At 69.9% G+C, this 25,980-nt stretch overlaps 12 protein-coding genes across 12 annotated transcripts; 7 read left to right on the forward strand and 5 right to left on the reverse strand.

The window, feature by feature from the left end:
• The first annotated feature begins 247 nt into the window (after nt 1-247).
• On the forward strand, nt 248-1,710 carry V1510DRAFT_409219 (uncharacterized protein). Its single transcript, XM_066932549.1, has one exon. The coding sequence runs from the start codon at nt 291-293 to the stop codon at nt 1,626-1,628; it is 1,338 nt and encodes a 445-aa protein (XP_066791790.1). The 5' UTR covers nt 248-290; the 3' UTR covers nt 1,629-1,710.
• V1510DRAFT_409220 (uncharacterized protein) lies at nt 1,638-2,845 on the reverse strand. The gene is made up of 2 exons (XM_066932550.1): nt 2,482-2,845; nt 1,638-2,449 (listed from the first exon to the last, which is right to left on the reverse strand). Exons 1-2 carry the CDS (start codon nt 2,485-2,487, stop codon nt 1,706-1,708), a joined length of 750 nt encoding a protein of 249 aa, XP_066791791.1. The 5' UTR covers nt 2,488-2,845; the 3' UTR covers nt 1,638-1,705.
• Nucleotides 2,386-3,904, forward strand: V1510DRAFT_409222 (Prefoldin). The gene is made up of 6 exons (XM_066932551.1): nt 2,386-2,524; nt 2,558-2,652; nt 2,685-2,755; nt 3,112-3,236; nt 3,268-3,328; nt 3,360-3,904. The coding sequence occupies exons 2-6, from the start codon at nt 2,589-2,591 to the stop codon at nt 3,402-3,404; spliced, it is 366 nt and encodes a 121-aa protein (XP_066791792.1). The 5' UTR covers nt 2,386-2,524; nt 2,558-2,588; the 3' UTR covers nt 3,405-3,904.
• Nucleotides 3,395-4,412, reverse strand: V1510DRAFT_409225 (DNA-directed RNA polymerase I, subunit RPA34.5). Its single transcript, XM_066932552.1, has 3 exons — nt 4,245-4,412; nt 3,798-4,069; nt 3,395-3,766 (listed from the first exon to the last, which is right to left on the reverse strand). Exons 1-3 carry the CDS (start codon nt 4,307-4,309, stop codon nt 3,432-3,434), a joined length of 672 nt encoding a protein of 223 aa, XP_066791793.1. The 5' UTR covers nt 4,310-4,412; the 3' UTR covers nt 3,395-3,431.
• On the forward strand, nt 4,399-6,448 carry V1510DRAFT_432905 (uncharacterized protein; the record flags this gene model as incomplete). Its single annotated transcript, XM_066935513.1, has 3 exons — nt 4,399-4,727; nt 4,757-4,919; nt 5,031-6,448. Coding segments are annotated over exons 1-3 (1,815 nt in total), but the record flags the coding sequence as incomplete, so codon positions are not given.
• A 1,081-nt stretch (nt 6,449-7,529) lies between these two features.
• Nucleotides 7,530-9,481, forward strand: V1510DRAFT_358995 (uncharacterized protein; the record flags this gene model as incomplete). Its single annotated transcript, XM_066930953.1, has 3 exons — nt 7,530-7,656; nt 7,688-7,744; nt 7,776-9,481. The coding sequence occupies 3 exons, from the start codon at nt 7,530-7,532 to the stop codon at nt 9,479-9,481; spliced, it is 1,890 nt and encodes a 629-aa protein (XP_066791795.1).
• Nucleotides 9,482-9,509: 28 nt separating this feature from the next.
• On the reverse strand, nt 9,510-10,706 carry V1510DRAFT_358895 (programmed cell death protein 2; the record flags this gene model as incomplete). The annotated part of the gene is made up of 2 exons (XM_066930948.1): nt 9,510-10,565; nt 10,602-10,706. 2 exons carry the CDS (start codon nt 10,704-10,706, stop codon nt 9,510-9,512), a joined length of 1,161 nt encoding a protein of 386 aa, XP_066791796.1.
• An 843-nt stretch (nt 10,707-11,549) lies between these two features.
• Nucleotides 11,550-11,914, reverse strand: V1510DRAFT_424497 (uncharacterized protein; the record flags this gene model as incomplete). The annotated part of the gene is made up of 3 exons (XM_066935095.1): nt 11,550-11,627; nt 11,659-11,745; nt 11,777-11,914. 3 exons carry the CDS (start codon nt 11,912-11,914, stop codon nt 11,550-11,552), a joined length of 303 nt encoding a protein of 100 aa, XP_066791797.1.
• Nucleotides 11,915-13,062: 1,148 nt separating this feature from the next.
• V1510DRAFT_409235 (uncharacterized protein) lies at nt 13,063-15,939 on the forward strand. Its single transcript, XM_066932553.1, has 2 exons — nt 13,063-15,488; nt 15,522-15,939. Exons 1-2 carry the CDS (start codon nt 13,228-13,230, stop codon nt 15,628-15,630), a joined length of 2,370 nt encoding a protein of 789 aa, XP_066791798.1. The 5' UTR covers nt 13,063-13,227; the 3' UTR covers nt 15,631-15,939.
• A 1,972-nt stretch (nt 15,940-17,911) lies between these two features.
• V1510DRAFT_358369 (uncharacterized protein) lies at nt 17,912-19,411 on the forward strand (the record flags this gene model as incomplete). The annotated part of the gene is made up of 1 exon (XM_066930910.1): nt 17,912-19,411. A coding segment is annotated over one exon (1,500 nt), but the record flags the coding sequence as incomplete, so codon positions are not given.
• Nucleotides 19,412-19,652: 241 nt separating this feature from the next.
• Nucleotides 19,653-22,016, reverse strand: V1510DRAFT_371738 (uncharacterized protein). The gene has a single exon (XM_066931487.1). The coding sequence runs from the start codon at nt 21,941-21,943 to the stop codon at nt 19,820-19,822; it is 2,124 nt and encodes a 707-aa protein (XP_066791800.1). The 5' UTR covers nt 21,944-22,016; the 3' UTR covers nt 19,653-19,819.
• A 689-nt stretch (nt 22,017-22,705) lies between these two features.
• V1510DRAFT_432922 (Retinoic acid induced 16-like protein-domain-containing protein) lies at nt 22,706-25,839 on the forward strand (the record flags this gene model as incomplete). The annotated part of the gene is made up of 5 exons (XM_066935514.1): nt 22,706-22,789; nt 22,854-23,308; nt 23,373-23,398; nt 23,431-23,786; nt 23,818-25,839. 5 exons carry the CDS (start codon nt 22,706-22,708, stop codon nt 25,810-25,812), a joined length of 2,916 nt encoding a protein of 971 aa, XP_066791801.1. The 3' UTR covers nt 25,813-25,839.
• Between the last annotated feature and the right edge of the window lie 141 nt (nt 25,840-25,980).

Raw genomic sequence — 25,980 nt, forward strand, 5'->3', positions numbered from 1 at the left:
CCAGTAGAGACCACAGACGGGCTAGGGCAAAGCTGACGCCGCCGCAGGCGCGCGCGCATGTCAAATAGTGCATGCGTGGTGTGCACGCAGCGTCGACAGAATTATGTAAGCTACAAGCAATACTTATGAAATACAGGCGGTAAAGTGACTCAGCTATGCCAAAGTCTTATCTAACATCGGCGGGAAATTTAGTCAGTGGACTCCCATAAATTTTTTTTTGGCGCTTGAAAAGTTTTTCACTCAACGTCAGAAGCCTCCAAGGACTTCAACCAACGATTTCAACGAGCACTATGTCGGACAACGTCAACTACCTGCTGTTCGAAGAGGCCAGTGGCTACGCTCTGTTCGAGGTGGTCGCCCAGCCTGAGACGATCGGATCACGGCTGAAGGAGGTGCAGGAGGCGGCCAATGATCTGGGCAAGTTCGGCAAGCTGGTCAAGCCGGTGAGCTTTGCGCCGTTCAAGGGCGCCGCGCACGCTCTGGAGAACGCCAACGACGTGTCGGAGGGCATTGTCAACGAGCATCTCAAGGCGCTGCTGGAGCTGAACCTTCCCAAGAGCTCGAAGAAGAAGCGGGTGGTGCTGGGCGTGTCGGACCGCAACCTGGCGGGTGGCGTCAAGGACGCATTCCCGAAGGTGGAGGTCGTGACGTCGGAGATCGCGCAGGACCTGCTGCGCGGCCTGCGCCAGCACGGCGGCAAGCTGCTGAAGCAGCTGCAGGAGGGCGACATCGAGCGGGCGCAGCTCGGTCTGGCGCACGCGTACTCGCGCGCGAAGGTCAAGTTCTCGGTGCAGAAGAACGACAACCACATCATCCAGGCGATCGCGCTGCTGGACCAGCTGGACAAGGACGTCAACACGTTTGCGATGCGCGTGCGCGAGTGGTACTCGTGGCACTTCCCTGAGCTGTTCAAGATCGTGAGCGACAACTACACGTACGCGCAGCTCATCGTGTTTGTGCAGAACAAGGCGTCGCTCAACGACGAGTCCCTGCACGACCTGGCCGCGCTCGTGAAGGACGACGCCGAGGTTGCGCAGAGCGTGATCGACGCGGCGCGCGTGTCGATGGGCCAGGACATCTCGGAGCAGGACATGTCCAACATCGTGACGTTCGCCAAGAAGGTCATCAGCCTCACGGACTACCGCAAGCAGCTGCACAAGTACCTGATCGAGAAGATGAGCACGGTCGCGCCGAACCTGTCGGAGCTGATCGGCGAGATCGTTGGCGCGCGCCTGATCTCGCACGCGGGCTCGCTCACGAACCTGTCCAAGTACCCCGCCTCGACCGTGCAGATCCTCGGCGCGGAGAAGGCGCTGTTCCGCGCGCTCAAGACGAAGGGCAACACGCCCAAGTACGGCCTGATCTACCACTCGTCCTTCATCGGCAAGGCCGCGCAGAAGAACAAGGGCCGGATATCGCGTTTCCTGGCCAACAAGTGCTCGATCGCGTCTCGCATTGACTCGTTCTCGGACTCGCCGTCGACCAAGTTCGGCGAGGTCCTCAAGCAGCAGGTTGAGGAGCGTCTCAACTTCTACGACACCGGCGCGCCGCCGATCAAGAACAGCGAGGCCATGAAGACGGCCATGGACGCGGTCCTGTCTAACATCAAGATCGACAGCACCGACTAAAAGTTATCCCCCGGTTTTCTTGGTTCCCTGGCTTTTTGTGTATTGTAGTGCCTTTTTGTTAAACGCTTTCATCGAGTCTACAGATAGAGCCCGGACGCGAAGCCGCTGCGCTGCTTGCGCGCGATGTCGTAGTCGACGGCGAGAGGCGCCTGCAGGACCTGGCCGGCGATGCTGGCCGCCTCGGCGAGCGCCTCGTCGTGAACGTACTCGCGGCCAGGAATGCCGTCGCCGTCGGCGAGGACGACCGCGACCGACCGCCCGCGGATCTCGCCGAGGCTGGCGACCGCAGCGAACGCGCCCGTGAGCACATTCGGCGGCTGCAGCTGCGGCTCGAGCCGGCCGGCCGCCGTCGTCGCCAGCACGTGCGCGCGGCGATCGTCCAGGCCGTCGTCTGGCACCGTGGACAGGCAGACGACCAGCTCCGGCGTCAGCGTGTCCAGAATGGCCGCCGCCAGCGCGTAGCACGCAGCCGGTGCGACCACGCCGACCTCGGCCCAGTAGAAGTCGAGCGCGCTGTGCCGTTTGAGCGGCATCCGCGTCGGCGTCAGGCCGCCCTTGAGCTCGATCGAGCCGACGGTCGTCGACGGGCCTCCGGAGAGCACCAGCGAGCCCATGGCCGGCGTCGTCAGCACCAGGCGATCGATCTGGGCTCCGCCGGTCTCGATCTGGACTGTGTACGTAGGCGGTTGCCGCTTGGGGCGCGGATCCGCTGTCGAATCGGCTGTGTCGTCGAAATCCGACACGTAGTGTTGGTCCTCATCGGACGACGAGTCGTCGTGCAGCTCGTGCCGCGCGGCCTTTGCCTCCAGCCAAGGCTTGAACTGTCGTCAGCGCCGGTCGGCGGCGTACGTACCGGCATCGTTCTGTGGTGAACAGGCCAAAGAGCGTTGTGGAAGGTGCGGTGAGATTCGCGTGTGCCTAACTAAAAGATTTGCTCCGACGGCGAGTTTCAGCACTACAATGGCCAGCACGATCCAGGCACAGTACGAGGCGCTGACGGAGGAGTACCGCAAGACCCAGACGGGTGAGTGCGCAGATGGATGTGGCTGACGGCAGATATGTCGACGCTGGTGGAGGCGCGGCAGAAGCTGGAGTCGCAGCTGCAGGAGAATCTGATCGTGCAGAAGGTAGGCAGCGCGGGGGACGACGGAGGGGGGCGGCGCGGAGGCCGGAGGGGCGGCACCGTGGCCGGGGTACCGGTGCGCCCGGGCGTGTGAGGCGGGCGTGCTACGGCGCCGCTGGGCCGGCGACTGCGTCGAGGGCCGCGTGGACGCCTTTGAGCCGCACTATATGCGGCGCACGCTGCGCGCCGCACGAGCCGCACGAGCCGCACGAGCCGCGTGTCGTGCGGCTCACTCGCCGGCACTCCTCCACGGAGTCGCTGCCGAGGCTCGTTGACAGCCCGCCCAGCTCGTTCGCGCAGAGCCAGCGAACGCCCGCGCACTCGCCGCCGCTCCCACGCAAACGCAGCGCTGACCTCCAGGAATTCAAGGGCCTCGACGCCGACGCGTCCGTCTACAAGCTGATCGGCCCCGTGCTGGTCCCCCAGACGAAGGGCGAGGCCGAGATGAACGTGGACAAGCGGCTGGACTTCATCCAGAGCGAAATGTGCGTGTACGGCCGGCAGCGCTAACCCCAGCAAGCGGATCGAGGGCCAGATCAACGAGACCAGAGCAAAGTCCGACAAGAAGCGGGCCGAGGTAAGCAAGCGCGCGCGCCCGCTGACACCAGGTCATTGGCATGCAGGCTCAGCTGCAGGCAACGGCTGGCAAATAAACGTGCATTAAACCTTTCCTATTTACACTATTTGTCGTCGTCCTTGTGATGCCGTTTCTTCTTCTTCTCCCTATGCTCCTTGGCCTTCTTGGGCTCGGCGGGGACGTTGTCCGAGTGCTTGCGCTTCTTGGACTTTGCGTCCTTGTCGTCGGCCTTGTCGGCCTTGTGCTTCTTGGCCTTCTTGGGGGTCTCGGGCTCCGAGTCGGAGAAGTCGGCGTCGCCGTAGCCGGTGGGCTTGTAGCGCATCTTGAGGCCGGTGGGCTGGTCGGGCGTGCGGTGCTTGACGGCCTCGCGGTCGATGTGGATTCGCGGGATCGTGACGGACTCGTCGAGCTGGAACACGCGGCGGATCTTGGACGACGCTGGCGTCAGCGCGCTCGCGCACCCACTTACCAAGCTTGTAGTTGCCCTTGCCCGTGGGCACGTACAGCTTTATCCGCTCGGCCTCGGTCGCGGCCTCTTCGGCGTTTTCCCAGACCGTGACGTCGGCGGCGCCGGCCTTGAACGTCCGCCGGGCGCCGGCGCGGCCGGGCACGGGGACCTGCCCGATCGACTCGATCGGGATGCCGGCCGGGACCTTGAACAGCCAGACCTCCTTGCCGTCGAGGGCGCCGTCCGGCAGCTGGCCCGTCATGAGAGTGTAGCCCTTTGGCGGCGTGAAGGTCCTGGGGTCAGTGATCCGGCTGGCGAGGAGGACTGGCCGGGACAGCGACGGCGGCGCTGGTCGCGGAGGGTCCGCGGGGCATCTGCGCCGGCTGGCGCTGGCTGTGCCCGCGTCCGCGGCCCGCCGCAGGCCGTTGCGGCCATCGCTGCCACCTTGACCAGCCCGTCTGTACTCACTCTGTCTCGCTGTCCGAGTCGACCGCGCGCTCTTTCGACAGCGCCTTGGCGCTCTTTCCAGACATGGTGCACGGCTCTGCTCTCTTCGGGTGCAGCTCTCGAATCGGCTCGTTGGCGGCGCTGGGCGAATCGGCAGTGAGCTGTGAGTCGGCTTGGCCGTAAAAAATTTTACGCAACTTTTTCGAGATGGGACTTTGACTGCGCACACTGCGCACACTGCGACACGCGCAGATCGGCGCGACAGACGCCATGGCCGAGCCGTACAGCAGCGATCTGGACGAGATCGAGTATCTGGGCGACAGCTTCACAATTGATGCCGATGCGGCGCAGACCGACGGCGGCGTCGGCGGCGTCGGCGGCGCGGACAGCGTCGGCAGCGAGCCCGCGGACGCGGCGCCGGTCGCGGTCTCGACGTTCGAGCCGACGGCCGAGCGCGTGCGCGAGGCCGGGGACACACGCGTGTACGCACTGCGACATGGCGAGGTACGTGGCGGTCGAGCGCGCTGACGCAGACGCTGGTGATCCAGGGCCAGTACACGCTGTACGTGGCCGCCGGCAGCGTGGAGGTCGCGGGCGCGGAGCTGCGGGCGGGCGCGGCCGGGCACCGCGTGTGCGCGCCGGCGACGGGCGCGCTGCCGGCGGTGGAGGCGCTGGCGCCGACGACCGCCGCACCGCGTGCGGCTGACAAGCACGCCGCACGCGGTGCGGCGGCGACGCGGCCCCTAAGCGCCGCACAGGCTGCGGCGCGCCTGCGAGCCGCACAGGCTGCGGCTGACGCCACAGAAGGTGGCGCGCACGGAGAGGCGGCGGCGCACCTCGTCGGCCTGCCGGCGGCGGCCGCCGTCGCCGGCGATCTCGACGGCGACGCCGTCGTCGCCGTGGCGCCGCTGGCCACCGGCCTCGAGGCCATCGACCGCATGTGCCCGAACCTGAAGGGCCTCTGGCGGGTGCCGGACGCGCCGCCGGCCGCGTTCACGCCGATCTTCTCGACCACCAAGCCGCCGGCGGTGCTGACGGTCCATCCGACGTGGGAGCGCGTGCTGCAGCGCGTGGCCGTGCGTGCAGGCTCGCCGCGCCAGGAGCGCGTTGTGATCTGCGGCCCCAAGGGCGCCGGCAAGTCGACGTTTGCCCGACTGGCCGTCAACAAGATCGTCGGCTCGCAGCCGGTCCATTTTCTCGAGCTCGACCCCGGCCAGCCCGAGTTTGGGCCGCCCGGCGTGCTCGGCCTGCACGCAATCGACGGCCCGGTGCTCGGCCCGGCGTTTGCGGACGCGGACCTGGACCGCGCCGTGGTCGCGCGCCATCTCGGCCACGTCACCCCGGCGGACGACCCGGCCGCGTACGTGGCCGAGGCCGGCGCGCTGGCCGCGCACGCCACCGACCGGCCGCTGGTCGTCAACACGGCCGGCTGGGTCAAGGGCCTCGGCGTGCGCCTGCTGAGCGAGATCCTGGCGCTGGTCCGGCCGACTACGGTCGTCTACCTGGGCGGCCAGCCGAACGGGCCGCAGGACGCCGAGCTGCAGGACGCGCTCGTCGGCTCGTGGACGCTCGAAACGCTCGAGCCGGCGGCCGTGCTGCTGGACTCGCCGCCGCCGACACGGTACACGGCGGCAGACCTGCGCGTGGCTCGGCTGATGGCGCACCTCTGCCGCCAGCCCGACCGCTCGTGGTCCTTCGACCGACCGCTGGTGGCCGTCGAGCCGTGGATCGTGCCGTACGCCGGAACCGACGCCGGCGCTGTCCGGTGCGTCGAGCTGCTGCACGAGCCGCTGGCCGACCAGGACGTGCTCATGGCTCTCAATGGCACCCTTGTCGGCCTTGTCGCAGCCTACGGGCCGCTGCCGGCCGTGTCTCTCACCGCTGTCGGCGCGCTGCCGTACGCCTACGGCGTCTCGGCGGCCCTGCGCTCCACCCGCACGTCCTGTCTCGGTCTGGCCGTCGTGCGCGCCATCGACCCAGACCACCGCAGCCTGCATCTTTTGCTGTCGGTGGACCCGGCCGTGGTCGTGTCGGCCCTGGCCGCTGGCGCGTGGCTCTACCTCTCGCGCGGCAGCCTGCCGCTGCCCATCTACGCCAGCACGGACCGCTCGCGCGACGGCGTCGCCGGCCGGCCCTGGACCGAAGTGCCGCACGTCACGCCGGACAAGGCCGTCGGCGCCGGCGGCAACGCTATCCGCGTGCGACGCAACGTGCTTCGGCGGAGCCAGATCAAAAGATAATGCATTTACAGTGGCACGGCGCATGCGTCTGTGGCTATTGGGCCATGCGGCTACACGTTGCGGCTGTATGCCCCGAGACTGGCGAGTCTCCGGCAGTGAGTGCCGACGGTAGCTGCCTCCGGCCGATGTAGCGGATCGCGGGGCTGGCCCTCCGCCAGGCCGCCACCGGAGGCTCGTTAGGCGCGTGCGACTACATTCTGCGGCTATATGCTACGGCTATATGCTGCGGCTGTATGCTGCGGCTACATGCGGCCATACGCTGCGGCTGTATGCTGCGCTGCATGCGGCTACATGCGGCCATACGCTGCGGCTGTATGCTGTGGCTACACGCAGCGGTCCGGCTGCCGACCGCGGTCCTGTCGGCCGAGTCCCGCCGAAGCACACCTGGTGCGGCGCCGCACGCGGTGCGGCTCAGGAACGCATCGGGTTAGGGCATGCAAACCCGCGTGCACAGGCGTCGCGCCGCGCGGCAGATACGCCTCGCCGATCTACCAGCAAAAAATTCCCGCGGCGTCGACTGCACCACATGTCTTTCTCACGCTGCCAGCTCGGGCTGGCACTGGTACGTTGGCGCGCCGGGCGAATGCTGACCGACCAGAGTCGCTGTGTGCGGCCAGTGGCAGCGCCGACTGTGGCGCGCACGCGGTGCGTGAACGCCCCCGGTGCGGTCTATTCGACCAATTCGACCAATGCGCCGTCTCGGCCGGCTGGTGGCGCGCCGCGCGGGCCGGCCAAGGGCCCGTGGCGGCCCAAGGGGCCTCCCGGAGCACGCGACGGTCCCCGCGACGCAGCTAGCCCGCGTCCGCCCCGAGGGCCTCGGCCGACCGGACCTCCTCGAGACGGATCGCCGCGCAGCCGGCCGCCGACGAAACCGCGGCCCAGCGGAGCCGCGCAGGCGCCTGTCGGTGCGCCGGGCGCTCCGCGGCCAGCAGCCGGAGCGTCGGGCCCGTCGCGGCCGCCGCAGGGCGCCCGCGCGCCGCGCGCGGCCAAGCCCGCCGCCGGCGGCCCGCGGCAGGACCGGCGCGGCGGGCTGACCGGCTTCGCGCGCACAGACGACGCCGTGCCGATGCAGCCGACGCAGCGCACGCAGCGCAAGCTCAACCCCGTCAAGCTCAAGGCCGCGGCCGTCAGCATCCACCTGCCCAAGTTCATCACGATCGTGAACCTCTCAAAGCTCCTCGGCGTCCGCGTCGGTAAGTGCACGGCCGGGCCCGCTGACGCCAGAACATCTGACGCGCAAGATGCGCGAGCTCGGGTTCGAGCACCTCGGCAACGACCACGGTAAGGCAGCGGGCGGGCGCGCTGACGGCAGTGCTCGACTTTGAGACGTCCGGGCTGATCGCGACCGAATACAATTTCGAGCCGATCGAGGACGAGGACGAGGCCAAGGACCTCCTCCCGGCCGCAGTCGAGGCCGACATGTCCGGGTTCCCCGAGCGGCCGCCGATCGTGACCATCATGGGCCACGTCGACCACGGCAAGACCACGATCCTGGACTACCTGCGCAAGTCGTCGATCGTCGCCGGCGAGCACGGCGGCATCACGCAGCACATCGGCGCGTTCTCGGTCGGGCTCGCGTCCGGCAAGACCATCACGTTCCTGGACACGCCCGGGCACTCGGCGTTCCTCAAGATGCGGCAGCGCGGCGCCAACATCACCGACATCGTCGTCCTCGTCGTCGCCGCCGACGACTCGATCATGCCGCAGACCAAGGAGGCCATCAAGCACGCCAAGGCGGCCGGCGTGCCGATGATCGTGGCCATCAACAAGGTCGACAAGCCCAACGTGGACATTCCGCGGGTGCTGAGCGACCTGGCCGCGAACGACATCGACATCGAGGACTACGGCGGCGAGACGCAGGTCGTGCGCGTGTCCGGGCTGACGGGCCAGGGCATCGACACGCTCGAGGACGCGATCGTGACGCTGTCCGAGATCCAGGACTACCGCGCGCCGCAGCAGTGCGCGGCCGAGGGCTGGGTGCTCGAGTCGGTGATGAAGAAGGGCCGGGGCAACGTCGCGACGGTGCTCGTGCGGCGGGGCGTGCTCAAGGCGGGCTGCGAGCTCGTCGCGGGCACGTGCCGCGCGCGCGTGCGCTCGCTGCGCGACGAGAACGGCAAGCCGCTCAAGACGGCCGGGCCCGGCCACGCGGTCGAGGTCGACGGCTGGAAGACGCTGCCCGAGGCCGGCGACGAGGTCCTCGAGGCCAAGAGCGAGCGCGCGGCCAAGGACGTGGTCGAGTACCGCGAGTCGCGGCTGCGGCACCTGCGCGAGATGAAGGACATCGACGTCATCAACGAGAAGCGCCGGGCCGAGCGCCGGCAGCAGGCCGAGGCGGCCGAGGCCGGCGCGGGCGCGCGCGCGGCCCGGCCCGAGCCCGCCGCCGACGACGGCCCGACCCGGCTCAACTTCATCGTGCGCTCGGACGTGTCGGGCTCGGCCGAGGCCATCGTCGACGCCATCGAGGCCCTCGGCAACGACGAGGTCCACGTCGGCGTGCTCTCGGCCGGCGTCGGCAGCCCGACCGAGAGCGACGTCGAGCTGGCGCACGCGGCCGGCGCGGCCGTGCTGTGCTTCCACGTCAAGCCCGACAAGGACGTCGTGGCCAAGGCCGCGCGGCTCAAGATCGACCTTGCCCGGCACACGGTCATCTACCACCTGATCGAGGACGTGACCGCGCGGCTGTCGGCCGAGCTGGCGCCGATCATCAAGACCGAGGTCGTCGGCGAGGCCGAGATCCGCGGCGTGTTCACGATCATGGACCGCGGCAAGCCCAAGAAGATCGCGGGCTGCCGGGTGCTCAACGGGTCGATCGCCAAGAGCGCGCGCGTGCGCGTGCAGACGGCCGCGGGCGCCACAGTGTTCGAGGGCGCAGTCGACACGCTGCGCCACCTCAAGGCGGAGATCGCCGAGGCCAAGAAGGGCTCCGAGTGCGGCCTCTCGCTCAAGGACTGGGAGGCCTTCGACGAGGGCATGACCGTCCAGGCCATCACCGAGACCGCCGTGAAGCGGTACCTGTGAATGTACATACTAGATTCGCTTATATACACTACTTGATCTCCTCCCACTGCACGCCGACCCATTCCTCGACGTAGCCGACGTGGCCGTCCAGGGGCGGCACGCAGTCGCGCATGCACGTGCCGACCATGATGGTGCCCCACTCCATGCCGTTGAGGATGTCGACGCCGGACTTGTCCTCGAGGTACTCGATCAGGTACGGCATCAGCTGCAGCTCAAACACGCGGTGCGACCGGCACCGCGGGCACGCCGGCAGATGGCCCGCCGAGTAGCCGCCGCCGGCCGCCAGCTTCTTGGCGAGCGCGTCCGTCTTGGAGTAGAGCACCGGCGCGCCGCCGCGCTCGTACCGGACGACCTGGTCGGGGTTCTCGTTGACCAGGTCCGCGAACTTCTGGAACGTGTGGTCGATGGCGAGCCCGCCGGACGACTCGGGCACGGCCGACCATTCGTCGCCGCCGCTGGGCCCGGCGCCGTCGGCCGCCAGCGCCTCGGCCTGCGCAGCCAGCGCGGCCACCTCCTTGTCGGGCTCGTTCGAGAGCACCTCCGACTCGACGTAGAGGTAGAACGACGAGTACGGGTCCGCGACGGTCTGCCACGGCTGCGCCGGCGCAGCCGCCGCCGGCTCGGCCAGGCCCACCTTGAGCTTGTCGGCGAACGACTGGGCGAGGTCGGCCGCGGGCTCGGCCGCAGCCGGCTTGGCGAACGGGCTCGGGCCGGCGCCAAACGGTGCTGCGCCGAACGGGCTGGCCGCCGACCCGAACGACGAGTCGCCGAAGATCATGCTGCCCACCGCCGGTTTGGGCGCGGCCGCCGCCTGGGCCTTGGCCTCGGCCGCCGCCCGGGCCTCGGCCTCGGCCGCCGCCGTGGTCTCGGCCTCCTTGGCCAGATCGCGCAGAACGCCCCGGAACGCCCGCACGGAGCCCTCCTTGCGGCGGCACTTTTTGTTGCGGCACGTGAACACGTAGATCATGCGCTCGTATGTGGTGTCCTCGAGCGCCGCGTTGACCTGCAGCAGCATCGCCATGGCGCCGCCGCAAACCTTGCACAGGCCCAGCTGGCCGTCCGCGGCCGTTCCCTGCAGCCATATCTGTCGTCAGCGCGGGCGCCCCACCGCCCGACTTACCGGCTGGCCGCCGATCCGTGTGTCAAACGCCGTCGGCGTGTCCAGGACCTCCTCGTCCGGGACACCCAGGAGGACCGAAGTCCGCCCCGAGGCGGACTCCGACATGTCCGAGTCCGAGTCCGAGTCGTATTCCTTCGACATGGCGCTCGGTGCCGTCGATTCGGGTGATGCAACTATGCTAGAATGGTTCCTGCGATCGGCTGGCACTGCGCTCGACTGTGCTGCTGTGGAGGCGATGTGTTGGCCGGTCACTGTCGTGCGCTTGACAAAAATTTTCTTGGGATCGCTCAGGGGGCAGTGGCCGCGTTGGGACCAGACGTGCGGCGGGGTGCAGTGGTGGGAGTCGCTGGGACCTCTGGCACCTCTGGGACCTGACGGCAGCAACCGGGCCCGGTCGACGGCGGTCTGCGCCGGTCGAGACGGAGGCAGCGGAGGAGGCGTCTCTCGCGCTGACGGGCCTCTGTGGACAGTCTACGTGTTGATGCGGTGAGGTGACACAAACAAGCGCGAATCGCAGTCACGCAGGGCGGCACAGACAGGGTTGCACAGACATGCTGCGTCATGCGTCAGGAGCCGACGTCACGCGCACGGCAGAGGTACCGGTACAGTCCGCGCGGTACCCGAGACGGGCACGCTCGCACAGGGGTACTTCGGTACGCATAGTACCCGACCCGGCGACTGCGGCCAGCGTGACCCGCGGCCGGTCGGCGCGGCGGGCCGGATCGCACCGCCACAGCGCTCAATAGCACCCCCCACAGGTCGAATCACGTCTGGTCTGCCGCCGATCACACCGCGCCCCGATCGCATCCGCACCAGCTCGGATCGCACGTCGAACCGTGCTGTCGCCCGATCAACCCCATCGTCTCCATCCCATCTTCCCGTATCAAGGCAATGCAGTGACTTTTCATTACAATATTATACAGAAGGTCGCCGCGGGCGCCAGCCGGTCTAAGTCCGGGACGGCGGGCTGATGAGCACGACGGCGTCGCCGCGCACAAACAGCATCTCGCTCTTCTTCTTGAGCACCTGGCGTCAGCGCAGCCGCAAACACACGTACCTTGATGTTGTCGGCCTCGTCCTCGTCCACGGTGTAGATGGTTTCCTCAACGTCGCCGAGAACCAGGTTGCAGTGCGAGTCGTAGGCCTGGGGTCAGCGCGCCCGAGCAGGGACTTACGTGCAGACGGCCACGCAGCTCGCGATCGCCGCGCAGCTTGACAAAGACGCGCTCGTCAAGCGAGAGCCGGACGAGATCGAGCGGCTCGTTGACGGTCGAGTCGTCCAGTTGGTCCGCCGTGGATTCGTATTCAGCCATTGTTGGTGGTCTTGGGCCGGTGCGCGGGAAGAAAATTCAGCGCGCGGCCGGGTAAGCACGTGGCCGGGTGACTCGCGATATTCCGGGTAACTCTGCCTGCCGCGGCCGGGTAGTCGCGCGGTTACCCGTCCCGCCACTGGGTGGGTCCGATGCCGTATCTCGACCCAGTATCGCGCGATAGCCGCGAGGTCTGTGCCTGCGGGGCCGCTGGCAGCCGGAGCGACGGCCGCGCGTGCAGGCGCAGCGTCTGCTGGCGCGGCGCGCGCGGCCGGGGCGCGCGGCCGGCGGCCGGCACAGGCCGCGCAGGTCGATCTCCGTCCGGCGGCCGTCGGCGACCCGCCCGCACGGGCCGCGCCGCGGCTGCCGGGACCGTAGACCACGGCCGCGGGTCCCCTAGACCGCGCGCGACCCGCCGGAGGCGAGCCGCGATCGCGATCGGGGGCGCGCTGATCGCGCGACCCGCGCCGACCCGCGTCGACCCGCATGACACTGCACCGACCCGCGTCTGCATGCGTCCGCGCTCAGCCGCCCTTGTGATCCGCGGCTGTGACTCCGACCCGCGGCTTCCGTCTGCCGCAGGACGTCGCGGCGCCGGCGCGTGCTCGCGAGCCGACCCCCCCTACGTGCGCCGGCTGGGCGGTGCCGGCGCTGCGCCAGCGGCCTACGTCCCTGCAGCCGGCGGTGGCCGCCGCGGGCCGACCCGCGGCTCGCTTGTAGATCCACATTGGTGAGTGCCAGTAGGCCATCCGCTGGGACCCAGGAATGGCAGCGCCTATATGTAGTTAGCGACTCCTGATAAGAGTCCGTCGGTTTATCCACAACCGTCACTAGTTCTCCTCCTCTCAATTGGTGTCTTCCATCTGGACGTCGGGCACAGCTTAGAGGTATATCAAACAGCCATCCTGTCGATTACCATCCACTCCACCTTCTGACCGTGGACATTTTCTGAACGGGGCCAGTCGTACCAGGTTCACTCGGCAGAAACGGACGTTGCGAGCGTGAGGGTGACGGCGAAATTGCACGCACAAGGTGAGTGGACCCGCGACCGCCGAGAGTGGAGACGGCCGGCGCACGCGCGCACGACAGGCGGTGCCGGGCATGGCGACGGCGGCGGACGGACGGCGGTGACGGCGGCCGGCGCGCCGATTTGGCGGCGACCGGTGGCCGGGTGTGTGCGGCTCGTGCGGCTCGCTGCCTCGGAGCCGCACGTTGTGCGGCTCACTATTGCGCGGCCTCCTGCGCCTCCTGCCGTCGCTTTTGTCCGCACCTCGCCATCCCGCTCCACGCAACCTCTCAGCTGCTGACCGCCAGACATGTCTCTCTTCGGTGACGACTACATCCCGCGCAACGCCTTTGGCGCGGCCGCTGCGGCGGCGCCCAGCCGCAGCGCCATCTTTGGTGCGGTGGAGAACGCGTACCAGTCCGTGGCCGCGGCCAACGACAGCCTGTTTGGGTCGGACGGTGGCGACCCGTGGTCGCTGCCTGCGCCGCGGTCGACGCCCAAGCCGACGATCAGCAACATCCTGGACGGCGTGACGATTCCGCCGATCTACGCGGATGCTTTCGAGCAGTCGGAGCCGGCCGGTGGTGTCGTGACGGCGGCTGCGCTGCGTGCGGTGATCGACCGCGCGGGGCTGGCAGACGGCGCGGCAGACCGGATCATGAACATGGTCATCCGCAACAAGCCGGACAACCGCATCGACCGCGGCACGTGGAACACGGCGATGACGATGGTCGGTCTGGCCCAGGAGGGCGAAGACGACTTCGGCCTGGACGCGATCGACAGCCGGCGGTACTCGCTGCCGAACCTGCGGCTGCGGGCGCCGCCGCACCGGCACAAGTCGGTGCCGATTGTGCCGGCCACGGCGCCGCGGCCGGTGGCCAAGGATATTGCGAACCGGTCGCTGCCGCCGCAGATCCCCGCGCAGGTGCCGCAGCAGGCGCCGCGCGCCCAGCGGCAGCAGCCGCAGCAGGCGCCGCTGCGGCAGGCGTACATGACGGCGCCGGTGCGCGAGGCGCCTCTGGCGACGTCGGTACCGGTGCCGATCTCGACGACCAGCACGGCGTCAGTGCCACCGACGGCGATGACGCCGCCGTCGCCGGTGTCGCCTGCGGGCGCGGACCCGTGGGCGTCGTCGCCGCCGGAGAACGACTACGGCTCGAGCACGTTTACGACCAACACGTACTCGACCACGACGTATGCGTCGAACAACTACTCGTCCAACAGCACCTACGCGACCAACACGTACACGTCGAACCCGTACGGGTCGAACGGGTACGGGTCCAGCAGCCGGTACGCGGCCATGCTCGGCCGGGACTACGACGATATGGCACGCAACTCGGCGCTGTTCGACGACACGCCGCGCGGCGGCAACATCGCCGAAGACGACGACTCGGAGGACGACGACGCCGCGCAGCCGGCGGTCGGCGCGGGCACGTACGCGGACGCGCCGGTGCCTTCGTTCCCGTACACGCGCGAGACGCCGTACTACGACGCGCACGAGCAGGACAAAATCAAGGTGTCGATCATCCCCGAGAAGGAGGGCGTGCTCATCTTCCGGCACGTCAACTACCTGCTCGAGGGCGGCACGGCGCAGACGGCGGACGGGTCGGCTGGCCGGGGCGGCCAGCGGGTCGTGCGGCGGTACAGCGACTTTGTGTGGCTGCTCAACTGCCTGTACAAGAGGTATCCGTTCCGGCTGCTGCCGCTGCTCCCCCCGAAGCGGTTCGCTGTGAACGGGCACTATCTGTCGTCGGACGACTTCTTTCTCGAGCGCCGGCGGCGGGGTCTGTCGCGGTTCATCAACGAGCTCGTGCGGCACCCGGTGCTGTCGCGTGAGCAGCTCGTGGTGATGTTCCTGACGGTGCCGACCGAGCTGGTCGTGTGGCGCAAGCAGGCGTCGGTCTCGGTCGAGGAGGAGTTCGTCGGCCGGTCGATCCCGGACGGACTGATCGAGTCCTGGAACGAGCGCGAGACCGAGCGGTGGGAGGACGTCAAGGAGGGCGTCAAGCAGGAGGCCGAGATCTACACCCACCTCTGTCTGCTGATCGACAAGATGGAGAAGCGGCAGGAGTCGGTCGCCGCGGACCACAAGCGGTTTGCGAACGCCATGTCGTCGCTGCAGGATGCCACGTCCAAGACGTACTCGTCCGTCGAGGGCTCGGACAACGACCTGACGCTGATCACGGACGGGCTCAAGAACGTGTCCAAGTACCTGTCGAACGCGCAGACGCTGCTCGAGGACGAGTCGCGCGGCTGGGAGATCGGCGTGCTCGAGGACTTCAAGCGCCACCGCGACAACCTGATCTCGGTCAAGGAGCTCTTCGACCGCAAGGAGAAGCTCGACATCAACCAGATCCCGTATCTCGAGCGCCGGATCTCGAACAACGAGGCGCGGCTGTCGCAGATCCGCGGCCGGTCCGACATCCGGCCGAGCGACATCGAGCGCATCGAGCTCGCGGTCGTGCGCGACAAGGAGACCATCAACGAGCAGACCACGCGCACGTGGCTGATCAAGGAGTGCATGCGTGACGAGATCACGTACTTTGAGCAGACCAAGTACAAGGTGGCCAAGTAAGTACGCGCGCGCGACGGCGCTGACCCCAGGCTGTTCCAGGACTACGCGCAGGAGCGCTTGAAGTACTCGGAGCTCTTCGCCGAGAACTGGAAGGTGCTCAGCAACGAGATCAGCGAGGTCCCGACGTCGGCCTCGTAGGCCGGTGGCCTGCATTTATGTCATGTTCCGTCATCTATCCCTATTTCATGCCCATCATACCGGCCCTGTGGCTGTACATTTTGGATGTCTCGGCAGTTTTGTGCACTTGATTACGCCGTGGGTCGCATTGAACTGAAAAGACCGCGACGGTCGCTGCTGTGCTCCACGGACACCACGAGCACCAGCCTGGACGTTGTCTGGGCCATGTCCCTTCCTCTTGTTGTGTTTAGTTTGTCTTTCGTGGGTAGTTTGGTAGCAGTGGTGTATTTTGGAGTTGCAGCATAAAATAGACATTCATCCGATCACCTGCGGCGCGGCGTGGCGCCGCACCGTGTGCGGCGCGGCCGTGCGCCGCACCGCGTGCGGCTGAACGCGTGGCGCCGCACCACGTGCGGCTCGTGGCTCCCAGCCCCAAGACGCGTTTTCGCTTGACTCGCCTCGACGCGCCAGCGCACCGTCCACACCCGCACCCCACGCAGCCGGGCGCCAGAGCACGCGCAGGTACGTCCGGCGCGGCCACGCTGACGCAGAACACGCGAGCCAAGGCCCGCGAGACGCACACGGATCACCTCGCGGCCGCGACACGGCCGGCAGACGGCACAACAGCGCCCACGGCCGACTGACGCCGCCAGGCGCCTGCGCCAGCAGCGGGCCGCGTGACGAGCGAGCGAGCGCCGCATGCTGGCCATGCCAGTCCGCGCGGGCTCGCCGGCGGACCAGACGCCGGGCCCGACGCAATTCGTCTTTGCCGTGGCCGGGCCGGCCGAGGACTCAGAGCCGACGTACGAAGACAGCTTTTCGGTGAGCGCGAGCTACGCGGCGGCGGCCGAGTCGGACGACACGACCGTGGAGGAGACCATCGCGCTGAACGAGCTGGACGCGTTTTACGGTGTGCCGACTGGCGGCGCGCTGCCGCCGGTGATGGAGCCGGAGGGCGCGACGGCGCTGGCGATGGCGACGGCGCTGGCGGAGCCGCTGCTGCCGACGCAGCCTTACGGGCTGCTGGGGCTGCCGGCGGAGCCGGTGGCGCTGCAGTCGACGCTCGCTGCGCCAGGGCCGGCACTCGAATCGCCAGCAGAAGAGCCGCGCAAACACAGGCGCCGCAAGAGCCAGCGCGCGCGCAAGAAAAGCGAACCCGCCGGCAGTACGCTGTTCAAGCTGTGGTCGATCAAGGCTGGCGACGAGCCGGAGGCCGCGGCCGAGCTAGAGCCGGAGGCCGCAGCCCCGGAGCCCGTCGGTGCCGTCGGCCTGGCTGCCGATGGACCTCTCGACGCGTCTGCCGACGCTGCCGAGGTCGCCGACGTGACCACCGTCTCGTGCACGACCGCGGCGCCAGACACGACCGGGCTCAGCCTGGCCAGCCCGCAGCCGTCGTCGGCGTCGTCGATCTACATGTCCTCGGAGCCGTGCTCGCCGAAATCGACCGTCTCTGACGCGCAGAGCCGGGTTGTGGTCCTACGGCTGTCGCCGGAGCTGCTCAGACGCTTTGCCGAGGCCGAGCCGCGACGCCGCGGCCGGCCGGCCAAGGCCAAGCCGTCGACGGTGCCGTTGACGACGTTCTTCGCGACAGCGGCGGCGGCAGCAGCAGCCCAAACGGCCCAAGCGGCTCAACCAGCCCAAACGGCTCAAACGGCCGCCCAAACGGCGCACACACCAGCGCCCACGCGCTCCGCCACGGCCGACTTCTTCCAAAAGACGTCGGTCAAGCGCAAGCAAAAGGAAACCAAGCCGGTGGACGAGGTCGCCAAAAAGAACAAGGTGTTTGATCTGACGAGCGATGCGCCCAAGGTCATCCACCCCTTCTTTCTCGGCAGTACGTGTGTCTGTGGACGCGCTGACGACAGAAAAAAACGAGCGGGACGAGGGTGCCAGGGACAAGGCCGGCGCGGAGGACAGGGCCAGTCCGGAGGCCAAGGCCAGTCTCGAGGACAAGACCGGCCCAGAAACCAAGACCGTCTCAGAAGAGGTCAAGACCGGGCCGACGGTCGGCGAGGCGGCCGCCAAGCCGGACGCCGCCAAGCGCGCTGCCGCGCGCAAGTTCTTCCGCCGGCCAGAGCCAGAGATCGTGCCGTGGCCGGGCCCTGGGCTGCAACTGACGGTGCATGCCGCCGATGCGGCCGAACTGGCACGCGCGACGGCCGTGTCCCGGCCCCGGCGGCAGCGCAAGCTCAAGGGCACCGGAGTCAGCATCGGCAGCCACGAGAGCGTGCTAGCGTCGACAGTCGCGCTCGTGCGCGCGTTCGAGGCCGGCCCGGCAGCCGCCGCCGAGCCCGACACACTGCACATGGTCACGCCCAGCCAGCTGGCCGCGCTGGCCTCCCAGAACGTGGCTCTCGACCGGCATCCGTACCTCGGGTACCTGGTCGAGCAGTGTCTGCCACGGCCGTCGGCGTTCGACCTGGCCGAGTGCGAGGAGCAGACGTGGGCCGCAAAGTACGCGCCCGTGCAGGCGCGGCAGGTCCTCGCGCGCGACGACAGCGCGCTGATCGTGCGCAAGTGGCTGGTCGCGCGCACGACCAACACAGACCGGTCGCGCACGCTGACGCAGAAGGCGGCCGCGGCCGCGCGCCGGGTCCGCCGTCGCGACGACACCCTCGACGGCTTTATCTGCTACTCGGACTCGGAGCCGGCCGCGTACGAGCACGAGCCGATCTCGTCGTCGGAGGACGAGCTGGCGCCGGCGCCGGCCGGGCAGCAGTCGCCGCACGTCGTGCGGGGCCGGCACCTGCGGCGGCGCAAGGCCGTGCAGACGCGGGACGCGCGCATGCGGGCGCGGTCGGACCGGCCGTCGCGGCACTCGAACGTGCTCTTTCTGACGGGCGGCCCCGGGTCGCTCAAGACGGCCAGCGTGTACGCGGCCGCGGCCGAGCTCGGCATGTACGTGTTTGAGATCCACGCCGGCCAGCGGCGCAGCGGCAAGGACATTCTCGAGCAGGTCGGCGAGATGAGCCAGTCGCGGCTGGTGCACGGCGGCCGCGACGAGAGCGACGAGGCGCAGAACGGGATCCTGCTCATCAGCCACGTGGACGTGCTCTACGACGAGGACCGCGCGTTCTGGCAGGCCGTGCTGCGCTTCATCGAGACGTCCAAGCGGCCGATTGTGCTGACGGCGGCCAGCCGCGACGCGATCCCGGACGACATCGCGGCGTTCAACCCCGGCAGCGTGGTTGCGTGCGCGCCGGCGGACCGCGGGCTGCTGGCGGACGCGGCGTGGCTGGTCGCGCTGTGCGAGGGGCACATGCTGGACAAGGCGAGCGTGCGCGGGCTGCTGGACGCGTGCGCGGGCGATCTGCGCCGGACGCTGGCCGCGCTGCAGCTGTGGTGCCAGCACGCGCGGCTGCCGGTGCGCGAGACGGGCGGGGCCGCGGCCGGGACCGTGCGCGCGGTGTCGGCCTGCGCGTACACGGCGGGGCTGCAGGAGCGCATGTTTGCGCGGCCGCGGGCGGTCGAGGACGCGCCGGCGACGGATCTGCCGGGGCCGGCCAGCCGCCGGGACCGGCTGGCCGCGCTGGCCGACTACTACGACCAGGCGTCGGCGGCGGACGTGTACGGTGCGCGGCTGCACACGGCGTTCGAGGTCGACGCGGCGCCGACGGACGAGCCGTTTGCGACGGCGGCGGCGGCGAAAGACGAGATCGTCGTGTACGCGACTGTGGCTGACCCGGCGCGGCGCCACACCCCGCCACACGACTTTGAGCTCGACATGGCCGCGGCCATGGTTGCTGCCGGGCGGCGGCGGGCGACGGCCGGGGGCGTGGCGGTCGCGGAGCATTGCATGTAAGATGGTGTATTCTATGGACTTTTGCGTGCGCCGCACTCTGTGCGGCTGGCATGCGTGTGCGCCGCACGCTGTGCGGCTGGCATGCGCGGCTGCGCGCCGCACGCTGTGCGGCTGGCACGGCGGCCGCGCGCCGCACGCCGTGCGGCTGGAGGTGCCGGCCGGGCATATAGCCGCCAGCGCGGCATGTAGCCGCCGCCGGCCGGTGCACGGCCGGTGCACGGCCGGTGCACGGCGCGTCGCGGCGCCCTGCGGGCGGCGGCTCGGCGCCGTATAGCCGCATATAGCCGCATATAGCCGCGCGAGCCGGCTAATCCCTAAAACCGTCGCCCTCGCGCACAACGCAGCCCTGCCGCAGGCTGCCACCGGCATCCTCGCCGAGCCGCACGCGTGCAGTCGGCGTCTTGTCGCTCACAGCGGCGGCAACGGGTTCCGGCACGTCGGGCACTGCAGTTTGAACCGCATCCACGCCTCCAAGCACGGCGTGTGGAAGATGTGCCGGCACGGCGTGACCATGTAGTGTCTGCGCGCGAGCAGGCCGGCGGTCGTCGGCGACGGGTCGGCGTCGTCCGCGCGCACGTTGATGGGCTGCATGCAGATGGCGCAGTCGGTGGCCCCGAGCACGATGACGGCCGAGCCCTCGGCCGCAGGCTTGACGTTGCCGACGGACGGCCCGGCCTCCAGGTCGTCGTCGGCCTCGGCGTCGCCAAAGAGCAGCGCCGGGTGGTAGTCGTACGACGGCGGCAGCAGCCGTTCGGGCACGAAGAAGCGGGGCCCCAGGATGTCCTGCGACACCAGCGCCACGATCTGCAGCCAGACCCAGCCGACGATGATGGCCGCCCAGAACGGGTTGACGTCGTAGAAGATGATGTTCTCGGGAAACAGGTAGAGGTAGAGCGCCGGGCACAGCCGGATCACGGACATGCCCACGACGAACTCCCACTTGAACGCCCGGCGGCAGCCGCGCATGACGTTCCGGTAGATCTGCGGGACCCAGTACGAGTTGAGCGCGAGGAAGAGCGTGTGCTGGAACGCCTTGCGCAGCGGGGCGGGCCATGTGGACGCGTTGAGGGTCATGAAGATGAAGCCGAGGAGGATGAAGTAGAAGCGCGAGTAGAGCAGCGACACGTCCGAGCGGCCGTCGTCGTCGGGCGGCGGTGCCGGGGCCGGGGCCGGCGCGGTCGCCGGCAGCGGCAGCCCGGCCGGGCCCGTGGTCGGGGCCGGCGCCGGCGCCGCAGCCGGCGCTGGCGTCGGGGCCGGCGTCGCGCGCCACTCGGGCCGCTGGATCCGGTGGATCAGAATCAGGTACCGCATGCCAAAGACCGACACGAGCAGGAACGACAGAAACGCCACGGTCATGAACGGCAGGAACGTCGACTCGATGAAGATCGCGGCCGTCAGGTAGCCCATGCAAAAGTAGCCGTCGACCAGGGCCATCAGGCCGATCGTCCAGAAGCTCAGCCGGGACACGGTCGAGGGCGTGTTGGTGTCGTTCATCTGGCGGATGAGCAGCCAGATCTGCCCCAGGGCCAGCGCGCCCGCGATCTGCGCGGTCGTGCCCGCGTGCGCCCAGAACCGCTCGATCTTGGGCCCCTGGACGTGGCGGGCCTCGAGCACGGTGCCGCAGTTGGGCGACCACACGACCGCCGCCAGCTCGATCGCCGGCACCGGCGCGTGCGGGCGGCCGAGCGGCGTGCGCAGCTCGGCCTCGACCACGGCCAGGTCGGCCGGCTCCAGCGGGGCCCGGTGCAGCTGCACGTACGCGACGTACTCGCACGCGTTCACCGGCGCCGCCGGCTGCGCGCCCAGCGACGGGTTGACGTCGTGGTCGAGCACGCGGTCGAGCGCGGCGATGGTGTCGTTGAGCTCGCGCAGCAGCGGCTCGCGCGCGCGGTCGTAGCGGTCCTCGGTCAGGGCCAGGTGCGGCAGCGCAAACAGGCCGGCGAACTTGCGCGACGTCGTCGTCAGCAGCATGTTGCCCGAGTCGACAAAGTGCACGCCGCGCATGGCCACCGTGTGCGTGTGGTCGTCGACGTCGTCGGCGACGGCGACGGCGGCCTCGACCATCTGCACGGCCCCCGCGGCGGACTCGGCCAGGTCGAACGTGATGTGGCCCGAGAGCGCGGTGATGTTGCCGCCGTCGTCGGCGCGCAGCACGGTCTCGTTGCGCGCGGCCTCGACGTAGTCGGGCGAGTGCCAGAGCTCGAGCGGCTCGACGCCGAGGTCGTCGCGGCGGTCCCACCGGCCGCGGACGACGCCGGTGACGTTGCGGAAGAACGCGGCGGGGTCGCCGGTCTGCGACGCCCACAGCGCGGCCGCGGCCGAGGCGACCGGCTCGGGCACGACCAGCGTGCCGACGCCCTCGAGGCCGACGGGGCCCGAGTCCCACGTCGTGTTGACGAGGACGTCGCGGCGGAGCTTCTGGGCGGCGACAAAGTCGCGGAACGCCTGGCGCTGGCCGGGCGACGCCGACTCGGGCGTCAGCAGCATGATGGTGACCAGCACGGCCAGGAGGATGGCCCGGTTGAGCTCCATGGCGGGCGGTCGGGGCCGGGGCCGGGGATGGCTGGGCCGGGTCGGGGCCGGGTCGGGGCCGGGCCCGCTCGGGGGCGGGTCGGGGGCCGGGTCGGGCGCGTGCTCGGGACCGCGGCGGTCAGGTCCGCGCGGGTCCGGTCGGTCCGGACTCGCTCGCTCGGCCGCGCGCTGTCTGCTGGCGCCTGGGCTCGCGGCGGCCGATCGCACCGGCGCCGCTGTCGGCGCTCTCGCCGCTCTCGCCGCTCTCGCGCTGCTCGCGCCGCTCCGCCCGTCGGCCGGCGGCTGCAATGGCTGGGGCCGCCTCGGTGCGCTGTCCGCGCCGTTCCACGACGTTCCAGGACCTGCGTCACTGTGTCCGCTGCCCACCGTCCGTGCGCAGTCAGGACCCAGTCTGGCCGCACTCCTCGTTTCAGCGGCCGCTGTCTCTGGCCGTCATCGACTGCCGTCAGCCCGCCCGCGGCTCCACCTACCGATCGTTGATCGCCGTTGTCTGCTGGTCGATGGTCTGGCGTCGACTGGTCGCTGGCGGGAGAGCCGTGCATGTCGTGGTCTATCAAGCGCACTATCGCTGGGACCGCAACCCTCGTCTACGCAGGAGCTCCGACACGTCTGCACCTGCACAACCGACCGCGGCCGCCCACGGCCCTGATCCGTGACGCTCTGTGGACGCGAGCAGGCCGCCTGCGAATCTGGACGCGTGCCGACGCGGTCCGCGCCTGGTCCTGAGCCCGCGACGCGTCGCGCCTGACGCCGTGGTCTAGCATGGCCGCGTTCTGGGGCCTGTTTGGTCGCGGCGCGAGCCGCGACGACCGCTCCGAGATCGAGATCGAGTGCGCCAAGCTGCAGGTACGTGCTGCGCGGATGCGCTGACGAGACCGCTGCGGGAGCCCGGACTGCTGGCGACGCCGAGCGCGCGCTGGCCCGCGTGGCCGCGCTGCTGGCCGACGCCGACGGCTCGACACGCGCCGAGCGCGTCGGCCACGCTGCGGCGCCGGCCGTGGCCGGTGCGGTGGCGGCTGCGGCCGCGCTGGGGCCGGGTGCCGCGCTCGAGGCCGGCCGCGTGCTGGCGGCTGTGCTGGACTCGGGCCTGGCCGAGCTCGATCGCACGCTGGTGGGCCACGTGCACCGCACGATTGTGCACATCAACCAGAGCCGGGGCGACCCGGCGCTGGACGAGACGCTGGCCGAGGTGCTATACATGGTGGTGGCGAGTATCCAGCAGGATCGGGCCGTGTTTGACCGGTGGCTGGAGGGCGCGGAGGCCGAGGAGCCGGCGAGCGAGCCGGCGGACGAACCAGCGGACGAGCCGACGGAGGCTGCGGGCGCGCCGGCGGGCGCGCTGCCGGCGTCTGCAGAGCCGGCGCCGTCCGCAGAGGAGCCTTTGCAGCCCGCAGACGGCCCGTCGGGGGCTTCAGACGCCCACTCACAGCCTGCAGACCCTCCGGAGCCGGCCAGGTGCTCTGCTGAGCCGGCCACAGACGCCCCAGAGCCGTCCGACGGCGTTACGGGGCCGACGGCGGACTCCCGGCAGCCTGCACAGACCGCGCAGGCGGCCGACACCGGGCCCCATGACCCCTCGCCGGCCAACCCCCCGCCCACGGCCACGCCGTCTCCCCCTCCGTCTCCTATCACGGCGTCGTCCCCTCCTGGGCTCTACGCGTCGTCTCCTGACTCTTCCCTGGACGAGGCCGAGCGGGTCTTGCAAGAAACAGACCTCAATGCGCCTCGGGCGACCCGCAAGCCCGAGCTCCAGGACGCGTCCGTCACGTTCTCGTCCGAGGCCGACGTCTCGGACGAGTCTGTGGCGGCGCCGACCGATCTCGAGCTGAGCATGCGCAGCCACGTAAGTCGGCGCGCGCGCACGCTGACCCCAGGCCGAGTTTCCCCCCTTCTACCTCCTGCTGGAGCTGGTGCATGCCGAGGGCCCGACCGGCGCCGTGGCCCGGCGCGGCCTGCTGGCTCTCGTGCGGCTCGCCGTGCCCGGCTCGGCGCTCGAGCAATGGATCCTCGAGAGCGACTTTGGCACGCTCATGGCGTCCGGCCTCGGCGCGCTCTACTCGCAGCTCTCGCGCACCGTCGCCCGCGCTACCGAGGCCGAGGACGAGCCGCCGGTGGTGGCGGTGTCGCGCGGGCCGCGGCGGCGCGACGCCGACAGCGACGAGGACGCGCGCGGCCATCTGCGCACGTTCGTGGCCTACCTCGAGCTCTGGCAGGAAGTGCTCGCGTTCTGCGCGTCCGGCGAGCTCCGGCGCATGCTGCTCGACCACTTCCACGTGCTGTTCCTGCACCAGCTGCTGTACCCGTCCCTGGTCGAGGCGGTCGACCTGGAGGGCGGGTCGACCGTGGCCATGCTGACGTACGTGCGCGCGATCGTGGACGTGATCGACGGCGACCTGCGCGACCTGGTGCTGCCCTACCTGCTCTCGCGGGATCCCCGCGCGCGCGCGTGCGACCTGACGCCGCCCGACACCGGGCGCACGACCGCGCTCGCCCAGAAACGGCTGTCGCTACAACGGCTCGTGCTCGAGGCGTCGCGCGACAAGCACGCGCTCGACGAGTTTTGCCTGGCCGACATGGTGGCGCGGTCGCTCGAGTCGTCATCGCAGCAGACGCTGGTGGCGGCCGTGCGGCTCCTGGCCGCGCTGGTCGCGCGGCACGCGGCCGCGGCCGCACCGGCGCTGTTTGCACTGCGGCCGCGCGCGGTCGAGGCCGTGCCGTATCCGGTCTACGAGCAGGAGCTGGCGTTCCTGCGCGAGCTGGCGCCGACGCTGGACGCGGCCGCAGCCGCGCACGCGTACGCAGCGTACCTGGCGGACGCGCGCGCGGCCCTGGCGACAGCGGCGGCGGCCGCGCCGGCCGCGCTGGACGGCTCCGACACGGTGCTGCGCGCGCTCGCCAACCTGCTGGCCTCGTTCTTTGCCAACTCGGTTGAGCTGAACCTGGTGCTGACGGCACTGGTGGCCGACCTGGTCGCGTGCCCATGGCTGTCGCTGCGCGGCTGGCTGCTGGTCGACCTCGGCGACGTCGAGCTCGAGGCAGCGCCGGCCGAGCCCGCCGCGCCGGCCGCGCGCGACACGGCCTACCTGCGGCAGTACTGCGACGACATGTCGGACGACGAGTACTGGGGCGAGGCGCCGGCAGAGCGCGTGGTGAACGTGCGCTTTCGGCGGCTGTCGCCGGTGATGGACGTGCTGCGGACGCTCGTGGCCAAGGTCGACGAGCAGCGGCGCCGCGTGGCCGGGCTCGACGACCGGCTGGCCGACCGCCGGGCCGAGCTGGCCGCGGACCCGCCGGCGCCGGCCGGCAAGCCGTACGGCGAGCTGGCCGCGGCGCCGTCGCGGCGGGCCGTCCAGGGCCGCCGGATCAGCCAGCGGATCTACTCGGCGTCCGGGCTCGAGCGCGACCCGCTGGCGGCGCCGCCGCCGATCGATGTGCCGCGGCCGCGCGACGCGTCGCTGCTTGCCGGCGGCGCCTCGTCGAGCCTGTTCAACCTGTCGACGTCGGACGTGGCCTACCCGGCAGACCACTCGGAGCACTCGCTAGACTCGCTGCGAGACTTTGCGTCCGTGCTGGGATCGCACGTCGATCTGCGGCTGCCGAGCCCGCCGCCGGCGCCGGTCGACGGCCCGGACGACCTGCCGGACGACCTGGCCGCGCAGACCGAGATCGAGATGGCCGACATGGGCCCGGAGGACGGCCGGTGGCTGCCCAACGTGATCCAGGTCCTGGGCTCGACCAAGACCGTGCGCTACGTGACGCTTGACTCGTTTGTGAGCAACGCGATCGTGCTGGACGAGTTTGTGAAGCAGCTGGCGGCGCTGGTGCAGGTGCGGCACGCGGCGACGGACCGCGTGGACTACGCGCGGTGAGCGAGCGCAGGCAGCGGCCGCGGGGTCCCGCGCCGCACGCGGTGCGGCGCGCGCCGCACCGCGTGCGGCGCACCACGTGCCAGCGCGCTCCGCCCGCGGCCGTCCGCGTCGTCCGCAGCCGCCACAGAGCTAATAGAGACTAGACATCCATCGCTGCGGCTTTACGGC

Source organism: Dipodascopsis tothii (assembly GCF_038497935.1).
Source record: "Dipodascopsis tothii strain CBS 759.85 unplaced genomic scaffold V1510scaffold_1, whole genome shotgun sequence".
In the NCBI taxonomy this organism is placed as follows: domain Eukaryota; kingdom Fungi; phylum Ascomycota; class Lipomycetes; order Lipomycetales; family Lipomycetaceae; genus Neoaidaea; species Neoaidaea tothii.

Bases quoted from the DNA above. Each gene is read 5' to 3' on its own strand.
- V1510DRAFT_409235 (XM_066932553.1), top strand. From the start codon at position 13,228: ATGTCTCTCTTCGGTGACGACTACATCCCGCGCAACGCCTTTGGCGCG. The intron at 15,489-15,521 runs GTAAGTACGCGC...CGCTGACCCCAG, and splicing joins ACCAAGTACAAGGTGGCCAA to GCTGTTCCAGGACTACGCGC.
- V1510DRAFT_371738 (XM_066931487.1), bottom strand. From the start codon at position 21,943: ATGGAGCTCAACCGGGCCATCCTCCTGGCCGTGCTGGTCACCATCATG.
- V1510DRAFT_409225 (XM_066932552.1), bottom strand. From the start codon at position 4,309: ATGTCTGGAAAGAGCGCCAAGGCGCTGTCGAAAGAGCGCGCGGTCGAC. The intron at 4,070-4,244 runs GTGAGTACAGAC...CACTGACCCCAG, and splicing joins GACTCGGACAGCGAGACAGA to GACCTTCACGCCGCCAAAGG. The intron at 3,767-3,797 runs GTAAGTGGGTGC...CGCTGACGCCAG, and splicing joins CAAGGGCAACTACAAGCTTG to CGTCGTCCAAGATCCGCCGC.
- V1510DRAFT_409222 (XM_066932551.1), top strand. From the start codon at position 2,589: ATGGCCAGCACGATCCAGGCACAGTACGAGGCGCTGACGGAGGAGTAC. The intron at 2,653-2,684 runs GTGAGTGCGCAG...GGCTGACGGCAG, and splicing joins GTACCGCAAGACCCAGACGG to ATATGTCGACGCTGGTGGAG. The intron at 2,756-3,111 runs GTAGGCAGCGCG...GCTGACCTCCAG, and splicing joins AGAATCTGATCGTGCAGAAG to GAATTCAAGGGCCTCGACGC.
- V1510DRAFT_409219 (XM_066932549.1), top strand. From the start codon at position 291: ATGTCGGACAACGTCAACTACCTGCTGTTCGAAGAGGCCAGTGGCTAC.